Source organism: Polyodon spathula, chromosome 24 (genome assembly GCF_017654505.1).
Source record: "Polyodon spathula isolate WHYD16114869_AA chromosome 24, ASM1765450v1, whole genome shotgun sequence".
NCBI lineage: Eukaryota > Metazoa > Chordata > Actinopteri > Acipenseriformes > Polyodontidae > Polyodon > Polyodon spathula.
The window spans coordinates 19038060-19054603 of NC_054557.1; the positions used below are offsets into that span (position 1 = coordinate 19038060).

The 16544-nt window shown below is 44.6% G+C and overlaps 2 protein-coding genes across 2 annotated transcripts in view; both read right to left on the reverse strand.

Moving 5' to 3' along the window:
• Positions 1-2513: 2513 nt before the first annotated feature.
• Positions 2514-13462, reverse strand: haus5 (HAUS augmin-like complex, subunit 5). Its single transcript, XM_041225709.1, has 20 exons — positions 13377-13462; positions 12620-12718; positions 12280-12342; positions 11576-11608; positions 11176-11200; positions 10521-10653; positions 10162-10321; positions 9798-9873; positions 9086-9174; positions 8446-8500; positions 7578-7705; positions 7308-7386; positions 6642-6787; positions 5914-6076; positions 5481-5561; positions 4764-4909; positions 4363-4477; positions 3953-4056; positions 3378-3527; positions 2514-2724 (listed from the first exon to the last, which is right to left on the reverse strand). Exons 2-20 carry the CDS (start codon positions 12715-12717, stop codon positions 2598-2600), a joined length of 1971 nt encoding a protein of 656 aa, XP_041081643.1. The 5' UTR covers position 12718; positions 13377-13462; the 3' UTR covers positions 2514-2597.
• Positions 13463-15090: 1628 nt separating this feature from the next.
• Positions 15091-16544, reverse strand: part of LOC121298583 (neural cell adhesion molecule 1-like) — a 6838-nt gene continuing 5384 nt past the window's right edge. The window contains exons 10-11 of the mRNA XM_041225710.1: positions 16526-16544; positions 15091-15855 (exon numbers count right to left, since the gene is read on the reverse strand). The exon at positions 16526-16544 is cut by the window's right edge and continues 89 nt beyond it. Of these exons, the coding sequence (XP_041081644.1) occupies positions 15807-15855; positions 16526-16544 (68 nt within the window). The 3' untranslated portion in view covers positions 15091-15806. The remainder of the gene's footprint in view (positions 15856-16525) is intronic.

Here is a 16544-nt window from a genome sequence, read left to right on the forward strand (position 1 = left end):
TTAGAAGTGGGTAGTTTTTCGAGATTTACGATTATACTGTAATATAATATTATCTGACTTTATGTGAACGAAGAGACACAAAAGCGCCCGTTTTCCCATTGGAAATAGTGGTATTTTGAAATATCACTGTCCTGGTCACAAAAGCAAAGTTTGTGGGGAATAATAGCCATTTTCTATACTTTTGAGGCATAAGCAATTAGGAAATAACACTTACTACCCAGGAACAAAAAAAAAAAATTTGTTACACGGTGTCGTCATTATTATTATTATTATTATTATTATTATTATTATTATTTATTATTATTATTATCAGTAGCAGTAGCACAATTAGTTTAATTATTATTATTATCAGTAGCAGTAGCACAATTAGTTTGTTTTTCATTGTGTTTTTTCTCTTTGGAAATGATTGAATTGTGTGTTGAACTTGGTTTCTGGAGACAAGATTTCATCACCAGCAGGGGAGAGATGGGGTTTGATACAGTAACGTTGCCTTCGCTCTCCCGGGAGCAGGTTTCGGGACCAGGTTTCAAGCCCCTGTTCCCGGAAAAAAAAAAAAAAAAAGTGTTTTCGTGTTGCCTCGGTTTACTAGTGTGTTCACACTTTGTTTTGGATCTTTTCAAGCGAATGATAACGAGCTCGTTAATAATTTAATTCTCGCTCATAAAATATGCATGTTACAAAATAACATCTCCAGTCTGCTATCTCTTGAGGTTTGGCAAAATGCTAAAAAAACGAACCAGATATTTTTTTTTATATATATATATATATATGAACAAAATTTAAAACGAGAAGGCTCCTAATGGGTCTCTCTATTTTCTAAAACATGTTAAATTGATCCTCTAATGTGGAGGGTACAAGAAGTGAAACTATACAAATATAAAAGCCTATTTAATATATCTATCTATCTCTCTATATATATATCCTGTCTGTATCAGGGTCTACTATATATTATAACAGAATGCTATTTATGTTCTAACCTTTGAGGTCAGACAGTGTAATAATAATAATCTTTATTTTTATATAGCGCCTTTCATAGTGGACAAGCATCACAAAGCGCTTTACAGAGGCAGGTTGTGAACTGTGCATTGTATACAGAGTCACTTACAATAGGACGTTGATTTAACATCTTCTAACATGTAACATCTAACATCATCGACTTGCTCAGGGTCACACACAGCGAGTCAGCCAGTGGCGTTTAGCTAATCAGAGGGTGAAACGTGTCGTTACTCCCGGAACGGCCAGATCTGGTCTTGGAGAGATGCAGCGTTTTCTGGTTTTCGTTCCACCTCGAGTTCTCAATTACTTCAGTGAATCGCTTATTTTCTGAATTGGTCAACACTCACATTCTTCCCCAGGTCTTTATTCACTGATTTAAAAAGATACCCAGCAGACTTTCAGGATTGTGGCTCTCCGGGGCAGGGTAAGACACAATCAAACCTGCAGGATTGTGGCTCTCCAGGGCAGGGTGAGACACGGTCAAACCTGCAGGATTGTGGCTCTCCTGGGCAGGGTGAGACACAGTGAAACCTGCAGGATTGTGGCTCTCCGGGGCAGGGTGAGACACAGTGAAACCTGCAGGATTGTGGCTCTCCGGGGCAGGGTGAGACACGGTCAAACCTGCAGGATTGTGGCTCTCCGGGGCAGGGTGAGACACGGTCAAACCTGCAGGATTGTGGCTCTCCGGGGCAGGGTGAGACACAGTGAAACCTGCAGGATTGTGGCTCTCCGGGGCAGGGTGAGACACAGTGAAACCTGCAGGATTGTGGCTCTCCGGGGCAGGGTGAGACACGGTCAAACCTGCAGGATTGTGGATCTCCGGGGCGCAGGGGTCAAAGCATTTGTAATGGAATGTTACACGTTATTTTGTTGCACTAGGAGTAAGTGCAGGGATGTGTATTACACAGTTTCGATCCACACTACTGCAAAGACGTTTAAAAGCATCGTTTATTTGTTATACTACTTTGGTACAGAATGAGTGAATGCGTTTTATTCATGACAAACCACCACACACAAAAAAAAAAAAAAAAAAACTGTTTAGCAGATAAAAGTAAATCCTACAAATAAATACATTAAACTGCACTGTTCTTTTTTTAAAAAAAGTTACTGGGTCTTAACTCAATAGTTAGAAATTCCCAAAATTCAGAACTACCCTCAATATACCACTGTCTTGTCACCGTGTCTTTGTTTTTAGAAATTTTAAAACAGTCATTTCAAAACGAGGGACGTTCTGAAGTCCACTTCGTAAATAATTTTCTGTTTCAAATCCTCGCCTCCCCTTGCTTTGATTCTAATAACATTATTAATAATACGCCCGAACGGGGCGTCTACTCTTTACAAAGAAGGGTGCTGCCCGTGTGCGGTTCACTATTATTTTTATTTATTATGAGCCATTTATCAGACGCTTTTATCCAAAGAGACTTCCAGACACCAGGGGGGTGAGCTCTGCTTCATCAACAACTGCTGCTGCTGCAGAGTCTCTTCCAATAGGACCGCGTTCGTTTCACGTCTCACCCGAAGGACGGAGCACAAGGAGGTTAAGTGACTTGCTCAGGGTCACACACACACGCAGTGAATCAGCCCCCCCCCCTCCGCACACCTCACTGCCAGCCCCCTTGTCTCTGGTGCAGTGCCTTAGCTGCCATGCTCCATCTCTCGATCCACTGCTGCAGGGTTAGGCCGTGTCTCCTCTCCTCAGGGAGGCAGAACTGAGCTGGCTGCTCCCACCTGAGAGAGAGAGAGAGAGATCAGCACCAAGCAGTGTACCTTGATCTCAAACGGCTGGGCCAGGTTAAAATACCCATTACAAACTCTGTTAAAGGGGACATAGGGAGAGATGACTGAATGAAGACACAGCCTTACTCTGCACAAGGACGTTTCGTTAATATCAGGGTCTGCTGTATATTATAAAGACATTTCAGAGGGCTGTATCTCATCAATATCAGGGTCTAGTGCTGTATATTATAAAGACATTTCAGAGGGCTGGATCTCATCAATATTAGGGTCTAGTGCTGTATATTATAAAAAGACATTTCAGAGGGCTGGATCTCATCAATATCAGGGTGTAGTGCTGTATATTATAAAGACATTTCAGAGGGCTGTATTGCATCAATATTGGGGATGGAAATAAGACTCCCATTGCATAGTGGTTTGATCCATTCCTGGTTTTGCAATGAGTTTAGTAAGACACACCTGAGCCTACTACAAAAGGATTTCCACATTAAGTACATTGTGACTAGGCATACTAACAGTGTAATGATGTGTAAACACACAGTAATTCTGAAGCACACCGAGTTCACTCTATAGGGTGACGCACAATGCTTGGCGGCTGCTGCAGGCACAGTATTGGTACCCTGGTGTTGGGTGTGGGCGACACTCACCACTGCGTGACGGCGGCCTTGACCTCAGAGCCGTACTCCAGACACTGACTGCTCTGCTGGGAGAGATGCTGGACAGTGGGCAGGAGGTTAGTGACCAACTCCCTGTCCTCCGATCTCACACACTGCAACAGAGCTGGAGGGGAGGAGACACACAGAGAGAGAGAGAGAGAGAGAGAGAGAGAGAGAGAGAGAGAGAGTTAGACAGAGAGCCATTTTTTATTTATTTGCATTTGAAAGTCAATGTATTCATTTATCTATTTATTTATATAGCGTCTTTCCATCCACAGTATCTCAAAGCGCTTTACATGTCGGTGAAAACAGAAAGAAGTCTACAATATCAAGGAGCAGAAATTACAAAATAAAAATAATAATCATAATACTAATACTACTCAGCATGTACAACAAAGAGCGTGTGTGCGCGCAGAGGTGTGTGTGTGTGGGTGTGTGTGTGTGTGTGTGTGTGGGTGTGTGTGGCGCGTCCACACAAAGTTCTGAAATGGGACGTCTAGTCAGCCGCGGGTCGTCGAGGCGGACGGTGAACTTGCGACACATGTAAGCGAGACGCAACTCAGGACCTGCTGGTGAGGTGTAAGCAGCTCTGCTTGAGTTCCAGGAGGTGCTGCAGGTGTCTCAGCTCCAGCTTGAGCGCCACTGTGTGGAAGCTGAGCTGCTCTGGAGCCTGGGAGAGAGAGGGGGGAGAGAGAGGGGGGGTGGGGGGGTATGAAAACCTCATTGAGGGAGTGTACAGTGACAAACACATGTGCAACTTCAAGCATTTACCAAAAAAAGGTAATCATGTTTCAAAATCCATTGAGCATTTGGAAATAGGACTCCTTCCTACTGCACAGCAGATTCACCCATTCCGGGTTTACAGTCTACAGTGAATAGGTAACAAAGCTTCGATGTGTTTTAAACTCCTAGTAAAACCAGGAACCGATCGCCCTGCTCTGCAATGGGATTGTCCCGAATCAGGACTGACTCTCACCCTGTAGCGGGGGAAGGCCAGGCTCTGGCAGGTGCTGTCGAAGACTCGTGACTCAAATGGAGCTGAGGTGTCCAGACGATGAATAGAGAGCTTGTAAGCTGGAACTCGCAGTACGCTGAGAGAGAGAGAGAGAGAGAGAGAGAGAGAGAGAGAGAGAGAGAGAGAGAGAGAGGGGGGCAGCTGTGAGCAACCCAGCTACTTTGATCTTCTGCATTTCCTTCCTTGTGGATTCAGACGATGTCATAGCCTGAACCAAATCGTTTTGTTTTTGTCGCTCTGACTATCTGGCGATCCAGTTCTTGTACGGTAGCTGGGACTGCTCTGACGCGGTCCAACGGCAAACAGCAGTGCCCTCTGATCAGGGTCCTGTTGGTAAATAAGCTGGTTTGGGAAGGACTCACCCATCCAGGTTCCTCCGGGACAGTGCGGCCAGGGAGACACCCCCAAACTGCAGCAGCTCTGTGCTGACGGCGCTGTGTAGCTCCCCCGCCCCCACCTCCACATCCCTCTGCTGATGCTGCAGCCTGTCCTGTACAAAAAGGGCGATCTGAGGGGGCAAACACACACACCCACACACACAGAGACAGACACAGAGACAAACACACACACACACCCACACAGAGACAGACAGACACACACACACACACAGAGACAGACAGACACACAGACACACACACCCACACACACAGAGACAAGACACACACACACACACACACAGAGACAGAAACACACAACCAGACAGACAGACACACAGACAGACAGAGACAAACACACACACACACCGAGACAGAGACAAACACACCGACGCACATACAGATACAGACACAGACAAATAGAGCCCGACACACACACACACACACACACACACAAACAAACAAACGAGACAGACACACACAGACAGACAGATACAAAAAAGATTAAAATCCCAGTTCACAGCATCACTTCGGGTGCTTTCGTCTCAAAGAGAAATATCCTACGTTACAAGACCAGCCCCTCACTTTCAATTCTTCATTTTAAATGAAGTTTCTCTGATTTTGAATGTGGGGGGTGTGAGTCACTGACAGACTCGGGAATGGGGATCAGACTCCCGTTACAGCGCTGTGGATCGAGGAGGTTACCTCTGCTTTGACTTTCGCCAGCTCAGCTTTGGCTGTGGAGTTTCCTTTGATGAGGCCCCGAATCTGCTCCTGCTTCTTATCCTAAAAAAAAAAACAGGAGAGAAACCATCAGAGCCCAACCTTCTCAGAATCTCGTACCGGCGATATTTCACAGTTTATGGGATATTATAAATTAGTCATTTAGCAGACGTTTTTATCCCTGGGGGTGAACTATGCATCATCAATAACTGCTGCTGCTGCAGAGTCACTTCCAATAGGACCTTGTTTGTTTTATGTCTCATCCAAAGGACGGAGCACAAGGAGGTTCAGTGACTTGCTCAGGGTCACACACACAGACACACACAGGGAGTCAGTGGCTGAGCTGGGATTGAACCGGGAACCTTCCCCTTTGGTCTACCCACTGGCCCGCCAAGCCATCCGATTCTTCTCTTACCACCAGCTGCCTGAAGTCCATGATGCTTTGCCACTTGTGCTGCAGTGCCAGGATGGCCCCCTGTTTGCCCCTGGCTGTCTCTGCCCAGTCTTGGCACTGCTTCTGCAGACAGTCCCTCAGTGCCTTCGCCATGCAGAGCTGCAGCTCCAGCTCAAACACAGCCCTGCAGGAGAGGAGGGGGGGGGGGGCGGTTCAGGAAACAAGCCTCTATTAGATAACTGGAGTCTGGTTTCACAGAACCTGATTAGCATTAATCTGGGACTCTTAACTCCCAGAGGCAACAAACAGCTACGGCCAAAAAGCTTTGCATTAGCCTAGAATTTAAAATCAAGACGTCACTTATAACCTCATGAAAATCAAGAGAGTTATTCCAGGTTTCATTCGACTTAGCAAGCTGTGTTCATTCTACAGGGTGATGCAAAACCTTTGTTTCCTAGCTGTTGGCGGTTGTGGTGATGGGGGCGGTGAGGCGCTGTGAAGTACTGGATAGTTAATTATATTACAGAGGACAACAGAAGCCTAGCTATTATCTGAAATTGAGCATGTTAATTGAAATGAATGAGAGTATGCAGTCACAACTATTAAAAAGGCACTTATTCGTCATTCGAGAACAATCTGAACTGCAGCCAGCTCCCGTTGTGCATCTGGTCTCTAATTGAAGCGCCGCGCTGCACTGATGCAGGTGGTGTGAATTCACTGCCCCCTCCTGCGTGGTTCCCGTCTCTTACCGAGCAAGGCAGGCTGCCTTAGATTCTCCTGCCAGCACAAGAGCCGCCTCTTTCCTCTTTGTGTCCAGCAGAGCAGAGAGCTCCCTCTCCTTAGAGATAAGAGCAATGAGAGACACGCCCCTCTCCTCCACCCCACTCCAGCCTTCCTGCAGAGAGAGAGAGAGAGGGGGAGAAAGAGAGAAAGAGAGGGTAAGCCACACAGGAAATCACTCCCGCTGCACAACGGTTCCATCCATTCCAGGTTTTACTATGAGTTTGATTAGCCCCAGTGTGTGTAGGTCCGGTGTGTCTCATTAAACGAGTAGCAAAACCAGGAATGGATCAAACTGCTATGGAATGGGAGTCTTTTTTTAAAATTACTGGTCTACCTATTTAAAGGGATGGAAATAAGACTCCTGCTGCATAGCAGTTTCACCCATTCCAGGTTTTACTACAAGCTTCACTTAGCCACAGTGTAGTGGTAAGACTTCACATCAAGTGTCTGTAATTACTGTGTATTTTTCACATCCAGCACATGGGCACTTGCACACAATCACAACGCAGCGGTGCACAGTTACAATGTGATTGATGCATAAATCCTATCGCCACATCATAACCCCAATGACTGCAGATACCACTGGAAAGGTAGGGAGGACAGAAAGGAAAATGCTTGTTCCTTTTCTTCACCTGCAGAAGCCACTTGACTGAAGGGAGGACCTCTTGTTCTTCAGACACATCCTGCAGATGCTGGCTCTCATACCGAAACCTGAAGCGGAGAAAGGGTTAAAAGCACTCTGCACTCCGCCCCCACACCCCCCACCCCCCACACACACGCACACGCCTGGGGAACGCACGCAGCAACAAGCAGGGATAGAAAATAATCCCATTGCAAAACACAAAGTACATGACTGAAGCAGCTCTTTGGGGATCGTCTCCTCCCCTGGGTCAGTATCTCACCGGAGCGCCTGCACGTCCTGGGACACGTTGATCCGGGCAGTCTTCTCCTGCAGCGCTGCCTGCCTCTGGGAGGCCAAGTCCTGCAGCGCTCCCAACATGTGACTGGGAGGATGGGAGCGAATTATATCCTGGGAAAACAAACAGCGAAAAAAATAAAATTAACGAAATAAATCATTAAAGTTTGCTGTTGTACGATAAATGAATTTTTCAATTGTTAACGATCGCCTATAACATGAAGACGATAAATCCCACTTGTCTTGGATTGCTTTCTCCCGATGTAGTAACAGGGATGGAAATAATAAATCTCCTGTTGCAGAGCAGTTTGATCCAGTCCTGGTTTCACTAGGAGTTTAATAATAAGACACACCTGAGCTTGTTACCTAGACACACTGGGGGCTGATCAAGCTGCTAGTAAAACCTGGACTGGCTCACACTGCTGTGCAATAGGAGTCTTATTTCCATCTCTGTAGTGGTTCTCTTTCTCTCACACACCTTTTTTCCAGACTCTCTCAGATTTCTCTTTTTAAAATAAAGCCATCCAGCTGCTATTTCCCACAATAGACAAAAAGAATTGTCTGATTCCAGGTTTCATTATGTGGCACTTAACACCCCCCCCCCCCCCCCCCCCCCCTTAATGGACAAATCAGTTGTTTACAGGAAGAGAGAGGAACAAAACATCTTAATAGCAGTGGCTTCAGATAATTAAACCCGCTAACGTTTTATCTGCAGCTGTTTGTCATAAGTCTGCATCATCCTTTTGACTTGTAATCCACTGTTGATTGCTTCCGCAAGATCTGGCTTATCTTATGAGCGCCCGATGATTAGAGGAAGGCTCGTGGTCACACACCACGCCCCAGCAAGTACCCACCTCCACTGAACTGAGCCAGTGCTGAAAGACAGCGCTCCGCTCTTCCCGACACAAACTGTGGATCAGAAGAAAGACAGCTTGAGCGCGGCAGAACTGGAGCAGCGAAACACTCACAAATGCATGGAGGGCAACACTGCTACTGCAAAAGGGGTAAAACTTAGTTATTATCACCTTAAAACACGAAATAAGCTTCGCAAGACTGGGTCAAGATCATTTACCCCCGAGTTCAGAAAGTGCTCTTCAGTTCCCACTGCCTGCCACAGACCAAATGCAGGATATAGAAGTGTTTATAGAGGTTTGCTTTTGTTTTTGCTGGCAATACAGTGCTGTGCACTAGATGGCGCTCCCCAACATAAAGACGCTTTCGTTACCTAGATCTATGGCAGACAACTAGAACTAAAGAGCAGCTCCTTGAATACCTTAAACTCTTCATGGAGAGAGAGAGAGAGAGAGAGAGAGAGAGAGAGAGAGAGAGAGAGAGAAGGAGAGAGAGAGAGAGAGAGAGAGAGGAAAGCTTATTGGTATTCTTTTTAGCTTTATATATGACTGCTTACTGTAGATCATGATCACAGATCGAAGAGGCAAGGATGACTTATTTCTGTTTTTATAAAACAGAAGCCAGACTCCAGCCGTGACTCACCGCGCCTCCGATGTCGCCGTCCCCAGCTCACTGTCCAGGAGGGACTGGAAGAACTGAAACCTCTCCTGACAGATCTGCTTCACCTCACTCTGAAACACACACACGAGAGACAGACACACACACGCACGCGCACGCACGCACGCAGAGAGGCAGACAGACACACACACACACGCACGAGAGACAGACACACACACACACAGACGAGAGACAGACAGACACACACACAGACGAGAGACAGACAGACACACACACAGACGAGAGACAGACAGACACACACACAGACGAGAGACAGACAGACACACACACACACACACACGAGAGACACAGACACACACACAGACGAGAGACAGACAGAGACACACACAGACGAGAGACAGACAGACAGACACACACACACGAGAGACTCTCAGTCTGTCTGTGTGTGTCAGACACTGTGCAGAGGCAGAGGCAGATAGACACACACACACACACACACACACACACACACAGAGAGACAGACAGACACACACACACACGAGAGACAGGCAGACACACACACACACGAGAGACAGGCAGACACACACACACACAGAGAGACAGAGGCAGACACAAGCACGACAGAGGCAGAGACAGACACACACACACAGTAAGTTTTAGAATCAGTGATTTATGGAAATCCTAGATTTAGGGATTTTTAATTGAGAAATTCCTCAGCTACTTGAGATCGACTCACCAGAATCTGGGGTTCAGGGCCAGCTGATCCACCGCTAGCAGGGGTCCCTCCAAATCCAACCTCCACTTCAGCTTTCCTGGGGAGGATATTATAATTTAAGCCCCAAGTCCAGAGCTGCATGAAACAATTACTCGATTGTCTGGATCGAGCTCTCCACAGGCGAGGGTCGCTGGTGTGGATCGGGGCTGATTTACTATTCAGAGTGAATTAAGAAGCAGCTGCTTGGGTTTGTGTGGATCGCTGTTCTCCACAGAGTCTTTAAGAAAAGCAGCGATCGTCACAAACCCAAGCAGCTGCTTCGTCACTCGTTTCACTTGGAATGGTAAATCAGTCCAATCAAGTGAAGTGTCCCTCCCTCCTGCACCTGCTCAGCTGCTCCAGTGTCTGGCGGTGCCCGCGGATCCTGTAGATCTCCTCACTCGTTCGCTGCCTGCCCCGAACACAGCGCTCCGCGTACGATCTCAGGAGAACTTCCCTCTTCTTAGACTCGACAGCGCGCTCCCAGGTGTCTCTGACTGAACTCTCTGTGAGACACGCAAGCAGGGAGACAGACACACACAGAAAGACAGACACAGATACGCACACAGAAAGACGGACAGAGACAGAGACATTAAAACAATGATGAAAAAACAACCTTAAAATGATCCAAAAAAATTCTGCATTTCTTTTTGCCTGGTGAGCCACTCAGGGTACCCTGCAGCACAGTTTCCTCCTCCTCCTCACCGTTGGCAGTGAACTCGCACTGTGCCATCTCAATCTGAGAGTCCAGCTGCTCCAGCTCTGATCTCAGCTCCAGCACCTCTCTCTGCATCGCCTTCCTCCTCTCAGCCTCGCTCTGAGCCGCTCCGCTCCTCACCTGCGGAAACACCACGGGGGGCGGGCTATAGATCACACAGCACACTTCAGCCAGCCAGAAAAAAATACATACACCAGCGATGAAAATAAGACTCCCACTGCATAGCGCTGTGATCCGCTCCTGGCTTTACTACGAGTTTAATAAGACACACCTGGGCCTGTTGACTAGACACACTGGGGATAATCAAGCTGGTATCAAAACCTGGACTGGGGGGCAGTGCTGTGCAATAGGAGCCTGATTTTCATCCCCAAAGAAGTTATTCACGTTTGCAACGATTCGGCTGTTTGTAAAGCAATTACTCAAATATTCTGGGTCTCTTTTTTTTTTCGAGAGAGATGCTCTTCGGTTCTAGCTGTCCTGCATTAAGGATACTGTGCGAGTTCCAACTACCTTTAACACAAGAAGCGAACTGGTAAGTGTACTAGCAAAAACAATACACAGAGTAAGCACTCAGCTTAGCCATCAAACAATCTCTTCTACAACACAGAGGGGTTTTTATAAGAGTGATATCCCCAAACTCACCTCAAACTCCTCCATCACTTTGTACCTGAGGCACGGTGTCAAGGAAACTGTGAGCAATGGAAAGACAGGACAAAACCACCACCAAAACAGCTGGCATAGTCGTGTTGCTTTCAGACCGACACGGTCGCAAACACAGCAGCGGAAATGCCCGTTCAAGGGGGGATCGACCAGGCGTGTTAGAGGCTTGAGGGTCCAGTGGTTAGAGAACGGTTCCCAGTCCAATCCCTGCTCAGCCACTGTGTGTGTCCCTGAGCAAGTCACTTCACCTCCTTGTGCTCCGTCCTTCGGATAAGACGTCAAACAAACAAGGTCCTATTGGAAGAGACTCTGTTCATGATGCATAGTTCACCCTCCTAGTCTCTGTTACACTAAATGACTAACTCATTAATTTAAAGGATACCACTGCAGATTCCCTCTCATGATCTTCACATTTCTGCAATACAAAAAAAAAAGATTATATATTGAAAGGGTTGCTTTACACCATCTACAGACAGAACAGATCATTTCTGAAGTGTTTAATATTAATAGTGCTTAGCGTGCCTGTGTGTGCGTTGTATATGATTTACTATCTCTGGGTCTAGATTAACCAAGCTTTCAATTACGGGAGCTGAATCCAAAAGCCGAAAAGCAACTCTAATGCCTGCCTCCCTCGCAAGGATGCAACTAAGACCCACTGCGAAGCAGTTTGCTCCACTCCTGGTTTTACAAGGACTTTATAAGACTCGTTTGAGCCGGTTACCTACATCTGGAATGGGTGAAGCTGCAAAGATTTGTAACTGTTAAAACTAGGGGGGAACAAAAAGGAAATCTCTATAGAAATTCACAGTTTGAGAAAGGGACACCTGATGGTCACTTTCCAAATCGCTCATTCTGCAGAAGCCAAGAGACAGCAAAGAACTGGGGCAAATTAGCATTGCAGGAAGCTGGTAAATAACGATCGAAGTAAAAACAGCCACAGAGACAGAGAACACGCAGAGCGGTTTATTAAACAGTTACACCATTCAGTGGTAGGAAAACCTTCATGCAAGTTGCTGCTGCACATTTTTAAACATGACTTTGCTAGTAAACGAGCGTCTCTTTGATTGACAGGGCAGCTGCGCTCACCTCTGATGGTGAACATGCTCAGTGACGTATTTCCAGATGTCTGCACCTTGCCCGAGACACAGCCTGAGAGGAGAGAGACACACCATGTGGTTACTTGGAAAACAGCAGCTTCTTCCTCGGCTATTACAACTACAGCTTCTGAAGAGATGCCCCCTCCAGTCCAGGGCAGGCTGGAGGCATGGAGACTGAACTGCACCCTCCCTCACCCCCCTCAGAGAAATGGTGCTCCCTCCAGTCCAGAGCAGGCTTTAGGCATAGAGACTGAACTGCCCCCTCCCTCACCCCCCTAAGAGAAAGGGTGCTCCCTCCAATCCCTCCCTCACAAGGAAAGCACACTGACTTTCTGAAAAAGCCGTCACAGGGCAGCTTGCGTACAGGCAGCTGGAACTCCTCCGAGGCCCATCTCTTCAGATCGTGGGCCAGACTCCTCCCGTCCATCCTGCAAGAGAAGCCGACACTTACGAAGCCGTTAGAGCAGGGCTGTCCGATCAATTCCTCTCAAATCCAACACCCTAACTCCGTGCCGTTACTAACCTGGCTGCACCTAGACCTGCAAGTAACACACCAAGGGAAACGTCATTATGTCAGATGCCACCACACACACACACACACACACACACACACACACACACACACACACACACACACACACACACACACACACACGGGGGGGGGGGGGGGTATAGCTGGCACTTTCGCTGTTGCCTTGCCTGCACAAACTTTTTAGTTTTGTTTTTCAACAAAATATAAATAATGATCTTTAATGCTGGTGTTAAATATGATTTTAGCGTTTCTCAGCCGCAGTAGAATTTGCACTGGTAACACAATAACATTAGGAAACGCAGAAAAGCCTGGATCGGTAGATCCGTGCTGCTGGTTTTGGTCCCTTGTAAGGTAAAAGCTTAAAAAGACCGTTCTTTTCCACGAAATGAAATTAATAAAACTTCAGTGTTTGTTTACGTTGACAACACATTTTCGCGCTGTGAAAACACATAATTATTATTTCATGCATTAATAATAAACACGCATTGCGGCACTACTCTACAATGCTAGCCTTTTTTTTTTTTTAATTTTAAAATATATTTATAAATTCTTACTTTCCTGTTACGGCGCTCTGGAAATCAACTGAACAAATTCTGTTTTGATTCTTAGAAAAACTTTTCCGCTTCCCGCCGTGTGTTGTTCCCGGCTGCGTCATCATCAGCAGACGGCAAGGGGCTGATGGGTATTGTAGTTCTTTAAAATAATTTATTAAAAAAAAAAAAAAAAAAAAAAAAAAAAAACGTTACCTTGGGCGGATACTGCGTGTGTGTGTGTGTCCTGCATAAAATACTTTTTAACATTAAACCAGAATGCATTTAGTACAATAATTTTATTATTACAGCACAACTGTTTTATTTATCTTGAAGCTGTCTTTTTTTTTCGCTCAGCATTATCTTTAAAAAAAAAGCAAAAAAAAAAAGCATCCCAAAATATCTTTAATACACCTTCAGATAAACGAACACGTTTACATTATATGCAATAAATAATTAGTAAACAATTATTAATTGTAGACCTGGCTCAATATTCCTTTCGGATATGATAGCCCCTGCTGTGTCACGGTCCTCACCGCTAGGTGGCAGTCAGAGGAAGGCGCAGCGTTATTCACAGAACTGCTGGTTCTGCGCTGTGAGTCACTTGACATCCATTAGCTCAGTATGATTTAGCTTTGTAGTATTTCTACTGCTCCCCCTGTGGTTGTGCGGGGAATTGTAACCTTAATACGCTGTGGGCCACACGGCCAACTAAAGCATACAGTATATATACATAGTCATACTAAGGATTCATAATCTAGGCTCGTTTACACGTTGCTTTGCCGTAAAATCAAATGCATTTGAGAGAGAGAGAGAGAGAGAGACATATTCCTATCGACATTTAGAGATTATTAAATGAAGTGTATATATCCCTTGTATATCCACAGAAGCAGGTGTGATTTACAGCTATAGGGAAATGGCACGCATCCTCTAGTTTTGTATTATTATTATTATTATTATTATTATTATTATTATTATTATTATTATTATTATTATTATTATTGTTTAATTTAATTTAATTGTATTTTATTCAATAGTTTTTAAAAAGAAAAACCTACCGGGATATGATTTATTTCTAAGAGTTTATTTTGACCAACCTTAAAATAAACGCGCGCTTCACATCTTGCAAGCACGTTTCTGTTAATGTCAAACTGCCTCGCAGTGAAGAAGCGAAGTAATCCAGCTCCGTGTGTACTGGTAATAATAGTGCAATGCAGTTTATGTCAGCTCTCCAGACCCGCCTGTTCTCTCTTGCTTTCTCTTTCTTTAACCCTGATAGCTGTTATTAGCTGCTCGGTCTTTGCTGATCTTTCTCTGTATCTTCTCACGATTCTATATGACACGAGTATCCACAATGCTTTAGAATTTTCACATCCCAGCCTTGTATAGTCTGTATTGTTTTTCACTGTATTTAATGTATTAAGGGCTTTGTGAAGGTGGTCCAATATGAAAGGCGCTATATAAAATACAGATTGATTGATTATTATTATTAGTAGTAGTAGTTCATGTTGTATTTTAGTAGCATTATTGCTGTAAACTATACTGTGTTTAAATATTAAATATTCATTGTAGCCCTGTACTAATAATAATTTAAATGTTGAATGTTGTCCTTTAGAAATACATAGTGTGAAAAGATACAAGAATAAGAATAGATAATTAGTAATATTAGAATCTCTCTCCCTCTCGTGTGTTATGTAAAGTGTTGAAGAGAAAGGCAAAAGCGAGACTGCTTAAGAACTTCATTTATACGGGTTTAATGTGATCTTTATCGACACAGAACACAATCACAACAATATTCATAAAATTATTCTTTATTTCAAATTTTCAAAGGAGATTAGTATTTTATTTGTTTGTTTTTTACAGAGTAAATACATTTACTATATATATATATATACAGAATTGAAGTTCATCACACACTCCCGCACGCACGCAGGCACGCACTCACAGACATCAATAACAGAAACACATGGAAGTCCCGCATTGACTTCTGACGAGAGATGTCTTGAAGCGTGATGCAAAACTTTTGTCCAGAGCTGTACAAATGAGTTATTCATTCATTATAAATCACAAAAAAAAACAAAAAAACAAGATTGTACTGTTATAATTCAAAGGGTTATTCATAACTATATTATGTCTATGTACAGAATGGCATCAAGTTAAGATGCACTGCAATTTAAAACCTGGCATATAATTGATTGCCTAATCCTCAAAACCAGATCTAGAATTGAATGTTAGGCTGAGAGAAATCTTTGGTTGTATAACTGTGCTGTGACTGTACAATGAACAGAACAGTGTCTCTCTTGCTAAACGAGCGGTTATAGTGGATTTGTGTGTACGTTTTCAACAGTGATTTTCAGTACATGCTTGTGAGATTCGCTATGTAATTAAAACTGTCCTAAAAAAACTTCGGTCCCAAAGACTCCCATCGGCTCTGTGTGTCCTGGTCTAGCCGGCTCACGCTTTACTGCAGGCGACCAACACCTGATCCTTTGCCGACATTTTCCTGGAAAAACAAAAACAGTTATAAATTCAATCTTTTGCTTAAACAAAAGAAAATCCTCGAAACTTGAATCAAGGGAAGCAAAAGATGACCCCGTGAATCGAAATGTCAGACCCGACTCAAAAGGGGATGCGGGCTCTGTATTGTGAGCCTGCTATTATTCACAGTGACCCCTCCTAACGTAAATAACAATACACAAATAATCGCTTACACTACAACTTGTTAACAGTGCCCTTTTAATTGCTATGAAAAGTTTCAAACACCAAAAACCTCATCATTTCACAATGGCATTCTGACGCTAGCTTTTACTATCTGCTCCTTATTTTAAATTATCAAAAACACACCAACGTCTTTCCAATACAAATCACAGGCGCAAATACAGAATCATACTATTGAAAAACTAGAAGTGTTTGAAAATACATAGATGAACTGCAATCCATCAATGATATACTGTAGTATAATTACAGTGTAATCTGAAGATCGATGTCACTATTATTATCATTATGCCAAGGTTCCACTCTAAATAAAATTACAATGCAAATTGCGTCAGAATTGCTCTTGGAATTGAACCCTGGTCTCTCTGAGGCACGCCCCTCTCTTTTCGATTCACGGTGCATTTTTTGTGGAACCCCGGAGAGCCTGTGGCCGGCGTGTCCACCCCAGCCTGACCTACTCAAATCTGGTGAGGGGCG